The sequence below is a fragment of the Vombatus ursinus genome, unplaced genomic scaffold, assembly GCF_900497805.2.
Source record: "Vombatus ursinus unplaced genomic scaffold, bare-nosed wombat genome assembly UNPS02014781.1, whole genome shotgun sequence".
Lineage (NCBI taxonomy): Eukaryota > Metazoa > Chordata > Mammalia > Diprotodontia > Vombatidae > Vombatus > Vombatus ursinus.
The window spans coordinates 42,002,253-42,019,602 of record NW_020954559.1 but is presented as its reverse complement, the minus strand read 5'-3'; the positions used below and the strand labels follow the sequence as shown (position 1 = coordinate 42,019,602).

Sequence of the window (17,350 nt, the reverse complement as noted above, 5' to 3'; positions counted from 1 at the left end):
TGTCTAGATTTTTTTGCAACTCATAAAGACCAAAACTTTGCCTAATAATATACCATCTAATATAAACCCCCAATTCTGTTACTCACTCAAGAAACCCTTATTAATCTACTTTATTAAAGCACTTTGCTTGGCAACAGGAAAGATAATAAGTTTTTGTGAGATGTGATCTGTACACTCATGAGGCTTACAGGCTAGCAGGGGAATAAGATACCAACATGTAACTCTAATGCTATTACATATAATAATTCCCTCTATAAGTCTCTGCATCTATGAACAGAAGTGAGATCAAGGGGAAGAGCCAACTATTCCTCAAGGTTTCTAGTGAAGTCAAAACAAAGAACAGGCTTGGGGAAGAACATAATTACCTTAGTTTTAAAAATTCAGTAAACATTTAAGTGCCTACTGTGTGCCTGGCGCTGTGCTAAATGCTGGGGATACAAATAAGAAAAGATAATCCCTGCTCTCAAGGAGCTTGCAGTCTACTGGGGGAACTAAACACACAAAAGGAGATGGAAAGGAAGGGGCACTTGTGGGTACCTAGAGTCCAAACCAAGCAGAGCTTCAAATGGCAAGTGGAAAGTTATCTGGAAAGTTCAGATCTCTACCCTCTCTAAAGGAAAGCGTTGGGAGGAGTTTAGCACTCCACTCTCCAGCCTTCCAATCAGAGGGGAGAGGAAACTGAGGGAGATGGGGAAGGTACTGAATATCTGAACAGAATCATTCTGCATGATGATAAGATTTCAGGTGATCAGCTCATCCTCGGTGGAGCATAAGGTTTCTGAAGAGTTTGAAGTGCTGGTAGAACATGCAAGAAAAGAGAGCATATGAGATGGGGACGTGAGTCTAAAGTTCAGTAGCTAGGTCGGGACTGGAGATACAAATTTGGGAGCCATCTGCAGAGAGGGAATAGTTAAAGCTAGGAGAGTGTCTGAGATTGCCAAAGGAGGGATTGTAGATAAAGAAGAGAAGAAGAGGGATGATGATGTCCTTGACGACAACCCAACTTGAGAGGATGGAAAGATAGTGAAAGAGAGTACAAAGGAGCAGTTAGGTAAGAAGAGAATCAGGAGAGGGGAGGTGTCTTAGAAATCAAGGGAGAATAGCCTACCCTGTATGAGAGTATGGTAAGCAGATGAATACTGTTAAAAAGCCCTTAGTTAGATTTGGCAGTAAGGATGTTTTTAGCAACCTTAAAAAGAGAGCAATATCACTAGAGTAGTGGCAGGAGAAGTCAAATTGCCAGAGGTTAAATGAAAAGTGGATGCTGAAGAAGTAGGACATGGTTGTAGACAGCTTTTTTTCCAGTAAGTTCAGAGGAATACAAAGACAAAAATTAAATAGTCTTTGCCCTCAAGGAGTTTACGTTTTATCAGGGGAAATAACATGTACATAAAAAGCCTACAGGCTATGTGCAATATAAATGCAAGGTAGTGGGGGTGGGTGGGACTAACATTTAGGGGAGAAGAAAAGAATTTGGCTTTTGGGCTAAGTTTTAAAGGAAATAAGTGATCCTAAGAGGCTGAAGTGACCATAGGGAGTGCTATGAATATGATAGAATACAATCAATCAATCAGTAAACATTTAAGTGTCTACCGTGTGCCAGACACACTACTAAGTGCTATTGTACGATTAGAAATGAAGGAATCAGATTGCATGCTATCTTGGGGAGGAGGGAGGCGGAGAAAATTTACAACTCAAAATCTTATGGAAGTGAATGTTGAAAACTAAAAATATATTAATTAATTATGTATTTAAAAAAATAATGAAGGGGAAGGTTTCAGAGAAACCTGGCAAGACCTATGTGAACTGATGCAGAGAGAAGGGAGCAGAATTGGAACAATTGATTCAGTGACAACACTCTTGAAAAAGACCAGTAACTCAGAAAGACTGAGGAACTCTGATCAACACAGTGATCAACCCTAATTCCAGAGCGTCAACCCACCTCCTGATAGGAGTAAAGGACTCAGAGTGCAGATTGAGATGTGTGTTTTTGGACATAATCCAGCTAGGTGGCACAGTGGATAGAGCACCAGGCCTGGAGTCAGGAAGACCTGAGTTCAAATTCAGCCTCAGATACTTACTAACTGTGTGACCCTGAGCAAGTCACTTAACTCCATTTGCCTCAGTTTCCTCATCTATAAAATGAGCTGGAGAAGGAAATGGCAAACCACTCCAGTATCTTTGCCAAGAAAACTGCAAATAGGGTCACAGAGAGTTTGACACAATAGAAAATGACTGAACAACAACTGCAGAAATTTGTTTTGCTTAAGTGTATGTTTTTGTTTTGGGGGCTTATCTTTCTTTTTCAACTGGTGGAGTAGAAGAGAGAAAAGGTTGATTTTTTTTTTGCTGAGTGAAAGAAAAAATAAAAAAACAACTTTAAATATATTGGACGCTTCCCAATATGATATGTGGGATCTAAGGGGTGAGGTCATTACAAGCTGGGGATATCAAAGAAAGCATTGTAAAGAAAGAGAGGTGGTACTTGAGTTGGCCTTTAAAGTGTGGATAGGAGCTCAGCAGGCAAAAGGGACCTCTCTGTCTAATGAGAGGATTGGACCAGGTGACCTCTGGTCTTCCAGCTCTAAATCCTACAGTCTTATAGCATTCTTCCCATGAGCAGCTTCACTTCCACATCAGTTTCCATCAATCTACACTGTCTTTTCCTTGCTCATATCTTTTCCCATTGGTCGACTAAAGTAATCTTCTCTTACCCTAAGCCACCTTAAAGTCAGTCTCATTCATTAAACTGTTTTTCCACCGACAGCTTGAAGCTGCCTCCAGGAATCCATCCTTAAATAAGCAAGAAGTACAAGTTCAGACTTAGCCTAAATTTGACCTTTCTACCAAATCATGTGTTTGTATATTGATTCTCAAATGTATTTATATATAAATATATACAAAAGAATCTCTACTTCAGCAATGTTTGTTTTATCTCAAGTGAATTGGTAAACTTGTAGAGCAGGAATTTTTGTTTAGTAACTCTTTTTCTGTGTTTCTTCATAGCATTGTGCCATTTACACCCTGTGATGCTCAACACATATTAACTGATGTGTATTTTTCTTGTAGTTTGAAGGAAGGAAGTACTGTGAACATGATTTTCAGATGCTTTTTGCCCCATGCTGTCACCAGTGTGGTAAGTCATAGCACCTAGACAAGATGTTCAATCTTTTTTACATCTTCTCCATATATAAACAAGTCAACAAAACTGGATTAAAAAGTGTAGATTATAACAGTCTCCATTAAACCTACAAAACAACTTCAAGGTACTTAGTAAACCTCTCAAAATGTCTTTAGGGAGTAAATAGCTTTGGGGGCATCAAAACAAACATACATACCTCAAAATGAATTTAATTCATGAGGGCTTGAGACTTTCAGAATGTGCACAAATAGATTTCAATTGACTCAATCCTCTGTTAGGTAACAGCTTGCAATATACTTTTCATGCACTTGTGCAGCCTAATGGGAAAGCCTTTGCTTTCTGGTTCCATGTAAAGGAAAAAAAGAAATGAATTTAAAGGAGGAAGACATTCAGCCATTGTTCATAGGTTAGCCAGGTCTTTTGCTTGTCCTTTTTTCCCTCTGCCTTTTAGCAATTTAGCCCCTCCATCAGAATTTGTACAGAGAGCAAGGGAAACTGGAATCACTACTGTATGAACCTTAGCAAATATGTGGTGGCAAAAGAAATTAACTATGGGCTTAAAAGGAGGTTTTAAGGTATCTGTGAATTTCAGTTATTCGTGCTGTCCCTTACTAGCAATAATATAAGCAAATAAAAGAAAATCCATTGTCGAGTAAAAGAAAGGCCCGTTTCAGAAATATAGAAAGACTTTCATTTAGAAAGGCCAAGGTCACCCACTTCATCCTAAGCCATCACCAGTCATTTTGACCTTTGTCTTGCCACTGGTCTTTGATGACCCTGGAGGAGAGAGTGAGGCTGATGACTTTGTGCAGCTCTGCCTTATTAACATCTTGTTCATTCACAAGTTAAGACATCACCCTCATGACGTTATTGGTCCTCTTTGAGAACAAAGGACAAACAGCAGCAGCAACTGAAAGGTGAAAAGGTGAAATCATAAAACTATGGCTTGAGGATAACAAGCACTAGTCGGACGTTCACATAGAAAATTCTCTCAGTCAGAGTTTTTTACTCTATTTCTCTCTCTCTCTCACATACACACACACACACACACACACACACTTGTGCTCACACGTACAAATGCAATCGTCATTAATAGAGAAACTGTCTCTTCTGGAACTTTTCCTTGTTGTCTTCAGCACTAGCATCTTTGACACCCTTTTAAGCAGCCTGGTATTTTATTTTCTCGCAGGTGAATTTATCATTGGTCGAGTTATTAAAGCCATGAACAACAGCTGGCACCCTGGATGCTTCTGCTGTGATCTCTGCCAACAAGTCCTAGCAGACATCGGGTTTGTCAAGAATGCTGGGAGGTAGGGTCTGACTCCATCCATGTCAAACAAAAATTGTGGTTCCGGAAAGCAATTATCACAATTTTCAATGTCAATTTTTTTCCTCCTCCTCCCTGTCCAGGGCTTTTTAGGGGCCAATTCTCAAAATCTGAATAGAAATAAGGTCTGAAGGAATGAACTCACTATGTTGACTGACTGAAGTCCCCTGTTCTACTCATTTGCTAGGAAAGGGCGCCAGGATGCTCGTGGAAGGTGACATAGGAAGGGCAGCTACATGGCTCAGTGGATAGAGCACTGGCCCTGGAGTCAGGAGGACCTGAGTTCAAATCCGGTCTCAGACCAGACACTTGATACTTACTAGTTGTGTGACCCGGGGCAGGTCACTTAACCCCAATTGCCTTGCAAAAAAAAGGAAAAAAAAAGGTGACATAGGAATGTGTATTCCTAGGGTCTTATAGTTTTTGGGGAAAAAAACAAGCAAATAAGCATTTATGAGATACCTACTAAGTACCATCACTGTACTTAGTGCTTTACAAATAACTTATTTAATCCTCACAACAACTTTTAGATGTAGGTGCTATTCATATTCATATTCTTCTTCTTATTGTCCCCATTTTACAGTTGAGGAAACTTTGGCAGACAGAAGTCAAGTGACTTGCCCAGGGTCACACAGCTAGTCAGTGTCTGAATTTGAACTTGGGTCTTCCCGATGCTAGGTCCAGAGCTCTTTCCACTTCACTGACTGGCTGCTTAATAAATGTTTGTCGAATTGCATTGAATTCAGAAAAGAGACTGGCAGGTTATTGAAGATCATCTGGTAGCAAGCAAGAAGCTCACACTGTGACATTTACTTCTTCTGTCTTTTAGACTTGTATTATTTCTATAATATTCCCAAAGAGCACTTTTAATGAACATGTTCCTATTGCCACAACTCTTTCCATTATTATTGTGAATACGGTCTGAATCAAATTCTTTGTAGTTTTAAAACTGATTTCTTCTGGGAAAAGCCATTGCTTGGACTTCCTCCACCCTTCCTCAGTCCTTAAATCTTCCCAAAGATTTCACTCATGTAAGTACTGCTTCCAGGGACAGATCCCAGGCCATTGTCCATGCTGTCACAGACGGTCTTCATGAGTTGCTTTGATCAAACTTCAATCAATTAGCTTGTGCATTTCCTCCACTCATTCTCAGCTGGGCAGGATATGCTGGAATGTGTTCTCTTCAAAACCTGTATAACCATAAAAACACATGGTCAGGTCATGGTCTAATTAACAGATGATGAGAAATATTCTTCCCTCCTCTTTTTAAAGATGTGGGGAACTGCACGTGCAGAATGTTGAGACATTGCACACATTGTTAAGACAGTTACTGTTTTGATTGGTTTGGCTCAACTATTTTTCATACTTGCAAGAGAGCTTTCAATGAGTAGGGCGTATCAGGAAACAGTTTAAAACAGCTATTGTAAAAAGTATCTATAAACCTTTTTTTTATTTAATTTATTTTTTTTGGTTACCATTTTATGTCCTGAACTGTCTTCCTCCCTCCTTAAATACTAAGAAGTGTTCCTTTTCTTTTACCACCACCACCTCCCCTCCCCTCCAGCCTTTTCTGGTGCAATGAAAAGTGTGGGGAATTTGGAATCAGATTGTCTGGGTTGGTATCCCAGCTCTGCCACTTAATATATCTGCAACCTTGGGCAAGCCACGTAACCTCTTTTGGCCTCAGTTTCCTTATTTGTAAAATGAGGGGGCTGTATACAACGACCTCTTAAGTCCCTTCCAGCTAAATCTATGATTCTGTATCCTTTTATCTTGTTAAATGTTTAGGCCCCCTAGTGGCCAAAGATGAATGCGCTTTGGATTTGGGTTTATTTTTTCCTGTCTGAAACTTGGGTTTCCCTTAAAAGGTTCTGTTTTTATTTTTCTAGGTCACGGGGGAAATCCTTAAAGTTGTTTTCCTAATTTCAGCACATAACATTCCAAATAAACAAATTTACTGGATTTGATCTTCGTTTTTGGCTCTTTTTAGACACCTTTGTCGTCCTTGTCATAATCGTGAGAAAGCCAGGGGCCTTGGGAAATATATTTGCCAAAAGTGCCATGCCATCATTGATGAGCAGCCTCTTATATTCAAGAATGACCCTTACCATCCAGATCATTTTAACTGTGCCAACTGCGGGTAAAATATTTTATTTAAGTGTTTTATTTAAATCAGAATGATTTAGTTTGTTTTGATTTCAATTTTAAAAGAACACTGTTTTCTGTCTTTAAAAATGCCTTCCATCTTTAAATGTTATGAAGTATTCATTTTCTACCAATTAGCTATCAAGAAAGGAAGAATGCCCGTTTAAAAAGTGCTCTGTAGGCTGTATTGTCAGGAGTTAGGGTAGAGGAGAGGGAGTTGTAAGGTTAAAATAAAATTCTTCTGTGTTGTTATCAGCTTGGATGTTTTCAGAGACTTAATCATCTAGCTTATGAATTATGTTCTCATTCTTGTGACCCACTGTCCATTTAATTTCCATTAACACCTTCATTAGAGTAGTGAGTATTATTGCACAGAAAATATCAAATAGAAATAAAACTCACACCATTCCTTTTGATTTTTTTGAGCAGCCCTGGCAAATGGTTTAATGAAACAGAAGGAAAGCTAATGACTTTAAAAGGAAGTTTTAAATATTTTCTTTAGGCTTCGGTCAGGCTCTTCCCATTTTATACTACCTTATCTATAGAAGAGAAATGGCTGTTCTTCATAGCAACATTATTTATATTATGAATATAATGAATAGTACTAAATAAAATTGGTCCCCAGCTTAGTTTTGAAAGACTCTCACAATTTGTTTTGGTCGACAATGCATATTTGTTACGAGGGTTTTGTTTGTCTTTTTTCTTGGGTGGTGGCCAGCAGAATGGAGAGGAAATAGATTTTTACTAATAAAGAAAAAACTCCCTCAGCTTTGATAGTGGCATTGAGACTGCTCTTAGCAATGGTGACTGTTTTGCTATAACATTTAGAACCTAGAAGATGAGAGGATCTAGCTAGAATAAAATGAAATCTCATGACAGGAAGAAAGATAAATGTGATTGTTAACTTGGTGGTACGTATCTGACTTCCCCTGCAGCGTATCCATATTATGTTATCTTAAATATGATTTTCTGTCACACTGTAACCAGCCTGTATGGTTTTGACAAGAGTTAAAGAGCCCAAATCTCCTGTTAGACTACTGTGATCCCTGGTTCTCTCTTAGTCCTTGAATTTTAAGAGAATAGCAACCAGAGAAAGAGGGAGACAGAGAGAGAGAGAGAGAAAGAGAGAGAGAGAGAGAGAGAGAGAGAGAGAGAGAGACTTTCTAATGATGTCCTTAAAAATAAAATCATTACAGAGAATGCATTAGATAAAAAATATTGCCTGGTTTTTTTTTTCTTGTCCCTTGAATGTATGCTAATTTTGCTAACTTTCTTGATGACAGGAAAGAATTGACTGCTGATGCTCGTGAATTGAAGGGAGAACTATATTGCTTGCCATGTCATGACAAAATGGGGGTCCCCATTTGTGGAGCCTGTAGACGGCCTATTGAAGGACGTGTTGTAAATGCTATGGGCAAGCAATGGCATGTGGAGGTAAGAACCTGGCTGTGAGAATAACTCTTTTCCAATAAATACAGAAAACTATTAAACATTTCCTCTTGAGGTAGAACGCTGCGGTCATGGAATGCTTTTGAGATCTTTCAATGATGGGTATAGGTGTTCCCAACCTGTGGTACACACTCCCCAAGAAACCTTCTTAAGGAAACATAGAGGATATTTTGTAAATAACTATATTATCCTACTAAAGTATTACAGATATTGTCAAATTAGTGAAAACATTTGTGGAATGGAGAGAGAATGGTTTGGGGGTGAGGTAGGAAAGGGGGAGGGAACATTGTAGAGCATTTGAAAAACCTGAAAGAGATGACTGAAGGAATAATTCCTCTGGATCAAAACCAAATGAATGAGGTTTAGATACAGAATCCCAGTGGCAGTGACTTGGTGAAAGACAAGCTAATTGATCTCCCACATAATCTGAAAATCCGAATTGATTTCTAGTCAGTGAAGTCACAGAATTGTCGAAGCCTATTTCATTCTTACCAAAGATGCTTACAAGGCAAACATAACAAGTTATCTCTGAATCTCAGTCTTACTCTCAATCACATCCAAAGGAAAAAACAAACTGGAGACTGAACATGATTTGCAGTTATCTCCTTCAAAAACTACACAAAGGACAATGCTATTAGCTGACAAACCAAATCAAGGGTCTTACTAATTTATTTTACTGTGTTCTGATAAACATCTAACAACTTTATGTTACAAAAAATGTTTTGTACTAAATAAATTTTTCTTTATGAAAAATTAACATCTATTTTATTCCTTATATATACATATATTTGTACACACACACATATATGTATGTATGTGTATATATATATCTATAGATATAGATATATATATGCATGCTAAACAATAGAACTTATTTCCTTTCATTTTGAATAGAGAGTGTGGGGAAATTTACTGAAATCTGGGTTTGGAGTAAGGATAGAGTATGACAACCAAAAAACTGTTGGGAAACCCTGGTACAGAGTTATCTTTTGAGTATCAGATTTGTACTGTGGGTCTTTCTGATACATGTTCTCCACATCACTGGTGCTCCCTCATATCTGCATCAAAAAAATCTTCATCCCTTTTTTGAATTTGCATTTGAGTAGGTCATGTTCCAAAGCAGCCTGTTCCAGGTTTCTAGAGGGCAGAGTTTAGAATTTTGCTCAGTGGTCAAAAAGAAATGGCTAGTTTGTCACATGTAGATTTTTGTGTTTCAGAGTTTCAACATTCAACTGTCAATGTTAAAGTAAAACAAGGCAACTCAGAAATGATCTGTATAATTTCTTTGCAGCATTTTGTCTGTGCCAAGTGTGAGAAACCATTTCTTGGGCATCGTCATTATGAAAGGAAGGGTCTGGCATATTGTGAAACTCACTACAATCAGGTGATTGTTATTCTTTTTTTTTTTTCCAAATCAGATATGCTTATTATATTATGAGTTGTAAGGTTTTCTCTCTAAAAAAAAAAACCCAGTAACATAAAAGTGACCTCCTTCCCTTCTTAGCAGAGTTTGGGGACTATGTATATGGAACACAACTATGTGATTCAGTTATTAGGTTGTTTAGTCTTTCCTTCTCTTTCCCTCTCTCTTTTATTCTTTATTAGAAGGGGTGGTTTCCTAGGTAAGGGAGGGAATAAAGATATATTCACAAATGAAGGTGATATAAAAAGCTGAAGCCGCCAGTAAAAAAAATTGAATGCATTGTTATAGAGATGGGTTTTTTTTTCAACATTAGGAAAAGTGAGTTATTCTTTTTTGCCAACTTTCTACTGTGAGCAATTAGATTGCTAATCTGAAGAGTAATTTTTATTAGTTCCTGGTACCCAATATTTTTTGTTTCTAAGCATGAAAGAGATGTAGAATGGTTCCTTTTGTATTGCCAGTGAAGTTTTAAACTTTCCTTTTTTATTTTTTTCTGATCCACAGCTATTTGGCGATGTTTGTTTCCACTGTAACCGTGTCATCGAAGGGGATGGTAAGCCTCTGTTTAGATCTTACGAAACATGTAGAAAATCACAAGGAATGAGCTTGCCTTTTGTTATTTATAGAATGTGACTATCATCCTCATTTCTCTTTCTGTCATTATGGAATGAGGCTCTGACGCTGTCAGCAGAGTCAGAGTTATCACTGAAAAAAGGAAAGATGCTTACCACCTTGAGCTTAGAATAGTTATTTCATATCTTATGCGACACTCATGGCTAAAGAAGCAGATTCTAAATACAACATCATATTTATTTCAGTCAGTTATCATAAGCCTAAATTCCCAAAGAATTAGACTGTGGGTAAGGAGGAATTTTAAATAAGGACTTCAGGATGACATAGCATTTGATCCTCTGCTTCTCCTCATCACAGACATTCACTCCTACCAGATGTGTCATTGATATGACGATGAATAGTGTGGGAACCATTGTTACAAACTGCTAATGGACTGGGGGGGAGGGATCCTGTTTTATTTTCGTACTAACTATGATTACAAACCATGGAGGCTGAGGGTATACGTTTATGAGGAGCAACTTCAGTCCCTGGGGTTGTTTGGGAAAACAGCCCTAACCCTGCAGATGCTGATGCGCTGGCACAGGCACCAAGAAGCATTTCTGGAGTTCTTATCACTCTTGTACCTTGGTAATCGGGTAGTTCTAATTGACTGGAACAGAAAGGAAACAGCTGTGTTTGGAAATGGTTGTCAAGCACAGTTCTACCAGAAACATCCTGGATGCCGGCATGCTTTATGGTTCTCTGCAGACATGGCCTCACTCAGGAAATACTTTCTCAAATACACTGCCCCCATGCAATTGGCAAAAGGATTAGTGTTCAGAAAGCAAGCAATGAAATCTATGGAAGTCAACAACGCTTAACTCTTTCCTGTACAAAACAGCTTGCCAGGTAGAAAAAGGGAGTAGTTTACCAGTAGAAAAAGGGGTGTGTGTGTGTGTGTGTGTGTGTGTGTGTGTGTGTGTGTGTGTGTGTATGTGTGTATTTGGGGAGGGGGGGTGTTAAACTGTGATGCAATAATGTACTGGAATGCTATAATACAATGAAGGCAAATAAGAGGAATATTAAAAAATCTAGAAAGACTTTTATGAAATAATGAAAAGACAAAAGAATAGGATACATTCTGATTAAAACCAAAGAAGAGAAAAATGAATGGACACAAAATCCTGATGGATTTTGAGAAGGAGTAACTAAAAAGTTGTAAGATACTTTGTGTTGAAATTTATTTAAATGTAAATAGGTTCCAAGCATGTTATTTAGTTGTATTGATGTCAAATATTAGCTTTGCAATTAATCTTTTTTTTTTTTTTAAAGAAAAAACATTAAAAATGGTAAGAGTCATTCTTAAGTGTTGTTCTGTTTGTCAGCCAGGGAGATAGACTCCTCAAAGGTGAATAAATGAATACCCAATTTGGAGCAGTTAGATTAAATTTATGAGAGGTTTTGTTTTACTTTTAATTTGGACGAGACCCCATTTAGTTTAAATCTTTATTATGAGGTAAGATTTTTGACTTGGCCAATGCTCCCACTTGCATTGCCGATGGCTACTGATCCAAAGCAAAGGAATGAAATAGTTTTAGCTGCATTTTAAGTAAGTGAATTTTAGATATTTTTGACGCATTACTAGCAACCTTATGACTACTGACAGAGTCTGTTCCTTCTTTTTCTAGTTGTTTCAGCCCTGAATAAGGCCTGGTGTGTGAACTGTTTCGCCTGTTCTACTTGCAACACTAAGTTAACTCTCAAGTAAGTTCTGTGATTTGAGTCTGCGTGAATCTTTAGAAGTGAAAAAAATGATGAGAGGTAAAGAAAAAGTATGTGTAGAGTTTCAAAGAAACTTATCCTATGATTTTGACTTTTTATTTATCCTTTCTTACCGGGGCTCCTAAAATCAGAGATTCTTTCTTTAACTCTCCCGTGTTCTTTCCTCTGTCTCTTCTTTGTTCTGCTCAAAGGGATAAGTTTATTGAAATTGATCTAAAACCAGTCTGCAAACACTGTTACGAGAAAATGCCAGAAGAATTTAAGCGGCGACTTGCTAAACGAGAGAAAGAAGCGAAGGATAAAGACAAGCAGAAAAAGAAAAAGCCAGTCTGTTTGTAAACTTTTCTATCCCTTCTTTCAGCATTTCCTTTGGTTAGTGCTTCAGGAACTTTTTCTTTTCTCTTCTCTGTGTGTTTTCTCTCTCTCTCTCTCTCTCTCTCTCTCTCTCTTTCTCTCTCTCTCTCTCTCTCTCTCTCTTTCTCTCTCTCTCTCTCTCATGTGTTTGTGACCATCAAAGAGGTTGAAATACTGGTCATTATTGTGTGTGCATCTGGAGTCTGCCAGTTAGATTACCTATCAAAATTATAAAGCTGGAAAACCTTTCAGACAGGTCCATGATTAAACTAATCCTGTTTTAAGTATGTTGCCTTTTTTTTTTTTTTGCAAGATCAGTAGTTTTGTTTTTAAGCTCTTTTTATTTTAACTAGGTGTCAGAGTCTAAAATAATAGCTAGTATAATACTAGCACTTTAAGGTTTGCAAAGCACTTAACAAATATTATCTCATTTTATCTCCACAAAAACCCTTCAAGGTAGACTCTTATCCCCATTTTATAGATGAGGAAACTGAAGCAAACAGAAGTTAAGTGACTTGGCCAGTGTCACACAGTTAGGTGACTGAAACCAGATTTGAACTTGGGTCTTCCTGACTCCAGGCCCAGAATTTTATCCACTGAATCACTTAGGTGCCTGAAAATAAATGGATTTATTAGGAGAAGAATCTTGATTGGGTTAAGAAGAGTGGGAGAGCTTTGTAAATATTTCTTACCCCTGTGTGCTTGACTTTCTTCTGTTTCTACTTTGCTGATCCTCATCCGCTGGGTAATCCCTACTGCCTGCCTCTTCCTCTGCTCCTGCTCTCTGAATGCTGCTGGAGGAAATTATGATTGGATCCATTTTGATCCATGCTTAACTAACCTCAGCTGAGTCCTCACTGCTCCACGACGATCTTGTCTCATATTGACTCTCCTCTTTACTCCTTAGGCCCTCAAGTTTCACCTCATTTCCTCCCCTGTCACCAGATGCCCTCAACTCCTGCTTTAATTGAGTCCACACAATATGGGCTCCCTTAAGCTCCCTTCTTTTACCTAATAACAACAACAGCCAATATTTATATAGTGTCAGGCATTGTGCCTAAGCACTTAACAAATATTCTCTCTCCAAACCTCTCGATATCCTTACCTGTTCTTTCCTCATTCTCTACATTCTTGGTGAAGATGATAGCCCTTCTCCTTGCCAGAACTAGTCTCTTTCTCTAGCTGTGTCCTGAGTCTGGTCCCCTCCATTTTTCTCTGTGACCTTGCTCCATCATACGTTTTCTTCCCCATCTTTCATTATCTTCAGTGTCTTTTTGTTTAGCCCAAGTCTTCCCAGTCTATGAACAAAAAGGAAATCCTTTCTTTGGCCATGCTACTCTCCCCTCTAATACCTCTTCCCCATCCCTGTCCCTTGCCAACACCTCCATGACCCTATATTCTCTCATCTTATTCACTTCCAGAATATTGCCTCCATTTCCTTGCCACTCACTTATTACTCAGTCTCTGGTAATTGGGCTTCCTGCCCCCCCTGCACTGAAAAAGCTCATTGTAGGGTCACTGAGACCTTCTTATCACAATACATTATTCTTTTTCTGTTCTTATATTTTATAATCTTTTTGTTGTACTTACATTGTTGATCTCTACCATTCTTAATAATATATCTTTCCCTCGCTTTCTGTAACCAAATTCCCATGGTCTCTCTGACCTCTCTTTATCTCTTTTGTGGGCTCCTTCCACCCCTTAAGTTTTTCCTCCAAGATTCCGTCCTTGACACTATTTTCTGCATTCTTTCTTCTCTCTCCTTGGTAAATTCATCAGAATCCACAGCTTTAATTGTCACCCCGTGAAGAAGATTTTTAACCATCCTCTAGTGTTTTACTTGTACCAATCTGCCTAATGACTATCTCCACTTTTATGTCCCACCACTACTCAACATGTCCAGAACTGAACTCATCTTCCCCTCAAAACCTGCCCTTTCTCCTAAATTCTTCATTGGTATTGACAGCACTACCTTCTTCCCAGTCTTTCCTGACTTATAACCATAGAATCACCTTTGACTCTTCTCTCTAACTCACAACCAATCAGTTGCAAAGTCTTGTCAGTTTTACCTTGCCAATATGTCTCAAATTTCCCCCTTCCTTTCTGTTCCTGTAACCTCAGACCTCTTGACTAGTAACATCCCAGTTGGTCCTCAGCCGTTGTATCTAGTCTTTAATCCATCCTTTACAACGTTGTTCAAATAATCTTATTTTATTACTTTATTTTTTAAATCTTCACTACTCTACAGCCCATAGTGTCTTGACTTGCCATTGCCTGATAAATAAAATATAAACTAATCTTGGCATTCAAAAACATTCAGTCTGGCTCTCATCCTTTCAGACATTTATTGTATTACTCCCCTTCATGTACTCTCCCTTCCAGATAAACTGGACTACTGTTGATTCCTCTTTCTCCTCTAGTTCTGTTTTGTCTTCATACCTTTGCTTCTGTCACCCACCTATGCCTAAAATGCCCATTCCCCTCTCTTCCTACTACCTCAGTACCTTCTTGATCTTTGGAAATCTTGTCCCTCCTAACAGCTACAAGTCAATTAACACTTCTTTGAGAGGCCTTCCCCTTAATCCTACTACCCCCAATTAGACTGCAAATTTAGTGAGAACAGGGTCTAGATTCTAAATCCTGTAGGTCTTGGCATTCCTAATACCTAGCACAGTGCCTCACATATATGTAGGTGAATTTTAATTTGACATATCTTGGCTTACTGATTCCTAGCCCTTGGTTTACAATTTTGTAATATTTTTTTATGTGAACTATATTCTTATGATACCACAGTACTTAAAAGTGTTAAACACATAGTAGTCATTCAAGAATTTCATATATGTAAACCTAAAATTATTCCTTAAAAGCCCTTTTGATGTGTTTACCTGTCTGGTAGACTCTGTCCTTTTTATCTATTCAAGACTTTATCATTAAAAAGCAGAAAAAAATATTTAGTATGTGTATTTGCCTACAAATTGTCTTGACACTACCATTTTTTAAATCTCTTTATGGACAGTTACAAAGAATATTTAATTTCAGAATTCAAACAACAGTATTTCATCCTCTTACATCCTATTGCACAGCAAGCATGCTTTTCCTATTTCTTCTATCCTTGTCTGTGTTCTAAGCTTCCAAAAAGTTACCTTATCATAACAGTATTTTGTATTTCTTTTCTACACTTAAATTTCTAGACAGGGACTCTAATTTAGCAGTGAACAATGAGAATACGGACAGTTTAGCAAGAAGCTTTCTAGAAAGTAGTGGCAATGTCTAACTTTGTTAAAAGGAGTAGCATTCTTCAGTACTTTTGGTGATAGGATGACTTTTGTGGAAAATATATAATCTAATAATGATATTTGAATGAATGAAAGAAAAGGTATCTATAAAGCAGTTTTTATGTGGGAGATACTGCACTAAATGCTGGGGATGCAAATACAATCAAGGAAGATAGCTTAGGGGCAGCTAGGTGGTGAGGTGGATAGAGCACCGGCCCTGAAGTCAGGAGGACCTGAGTTCAAATTCGGCCTCAGACCAAACACTTGACACTTACTAGCTGTGTGACCCTGGGCAAGTCACTTAACCCCAATTGCTTAAAAATAAAAAAAAAAAAAATGTCTTATATGAAACTACTTACCTGAAATATTTAAGTACATCTAGGTCCCTATTAATACAAATAATGAGTCCCCCTGAAGTGATAACATTATTCAGATTCACACTATATCTTTCCATTAGGTTGGAACCAATGACCATATTTTACATAATTATAACTTCAAGTAGTGTGAATTTGAATACATGCTTCCTCTGCAGGGGATTCATTATTTGTACTGATGGAACCTATCTGTATTTTTATTCTAATCGAAAATAACCCTTCTTTGAATTGTCCGTGAAAGAAGAACCTCTTTACAGGAAGATCCAAAAAGTACTTTCCAAATTGGTGTAAAAATCCAAAGTATCTTCTTTTTAAGGGCAAATTGTTAATAATTTAACTTTAATAACAAAATTGCTCATATGTTAAATTTTTGTTGAGGCTCACATCTAATTTAGTGCTGCTATTATGTTGTTGATTTAAAAATTGCTACTTAACCATAGAATTTTTTGAAATCTGAAGTATTTCATCCATTTCTCTCTTCCTCTTTTTTTTTTTTAATATGAGCATTTCTGCTCACTCATTAAATGCTTGTTGACTGAATTTCAAAGAATTGGATAACATTAAGGAATTACATATTCACCCTATTTAATTTCATACTCCTGACCCTGGATTCCAAAACTAGCAAATCACTGAGGTGGTCTTTTTGAAATGAGTACACCATAGGTATCCACTTTCTGGCCGTGGAGTGGGAGCTAGCACAATCTTCCTTTTTTTCTCTTTACTCCAAGTTTTTCTGTGAAGTGAAAGTTGTGCTGTTTGATTTTTGATATTATATGCAGTATACAGACAGGATCTGTATACAGTTACAAAATAAGCCATGGTGGATTGGGAGGGGAAGGGTACTAAGAATTTTCAAAAGCTTTTTAATTTCTGTGAAATTTTGTAGTGTGAACAACCATTTTATCATTATCACTTTTTTTGTGGTCAAAATGTAAGTATTTTGTGGGAAAACCCATTTTGTTTCAGGAAAGGAGAAAATCCTCAAAGCCACTTAATCTAAAATCTTGGGTAATATAAGGTTGCTACCAAGTGATCAGAGCAGTCCTGTGACGCAATGATATGCTTATAATCCCATAAATCTATTCTTACAGAAGAGAAATTAAAATTACTAGCATTGCTAAAAGATTCTCTAGTTTACCAAAGGATTCACTAAAAAGGTTGCTTTAAATAGAGAGCTCCCCAACAGTTCATTTAAAACAATTAAAATGACCAAAATTAGATTAGGCTAATATTTCAGGAACACAGCTTTTTTAAAGCAAGGCAAACTTGTACAATTTTTTTTTTTCCATTGCCTAGAAATGGCCAATTTAAATATGAACACCCAGATGTTCATTGGCATAATAAAACTATCAGTATAGACCTGGATAGGTGTGTCTTCTGCCACAGTGACAAGGAGTAGACTTTAGTCTTTTTTTTACACAGGAAGGATATCATGATATGTTAATTTGACTCAATAAAATCACTTCATATTATTTGAGCTGTCATTTTTGAAACATTTCCACTAATGTATCTTCTTCCTCTCCCCTC

General features: G+C 37.5%; 1 protein-coding gene across 5 annotated transcripts in view; it reads left to right on the top strand.

The window, feature by feature from the left end:
* The window catches only part of LOC114046253 (LIM and senescent cell antigen-like-containing domain protein 1), a 208,919-nt gene that overhangs the window by 190,092 nt on the left and 1,477 nt on the right, over positions 1–17,350 (top strand). For 4 of the 5 annotated variants that reach the window (XM_027866528.1, XM_027866530.1, XM_027866529.1 and 1 more), the window contains 7 exons: positions 3,070–3,136; positions 4,332–4,452; positions 6,460–6,609; positions 7,898–8,048; positions 9,355–9,447; positions 9,991–10,039; positions 11,727–11,802. In XM_027866528.1, coding sequence (XP_027722329.1) covers positions 3,070–3,136; positions 4,332–4,452; positions 6,460–6,609; positions 7,898–8,048; positions 9,355–9,447; positions 9,991–10,039; positions 11,727–11,802 — 707 coding nt within the window. Of the gene's footprint in view, positions 1–3,069; positions 3,137–4,331; positions 4,453–6,459; positions 6,610–7,897; positions 8,049–9,354; positions 9,448–9,990; positions 10,040–11,726; positions 11,803–12,011; positions 12,190–17,350 lie in introns of those variants that run through there. The other variant, XM_027866531.1, reaches the window with a different exon arrangement.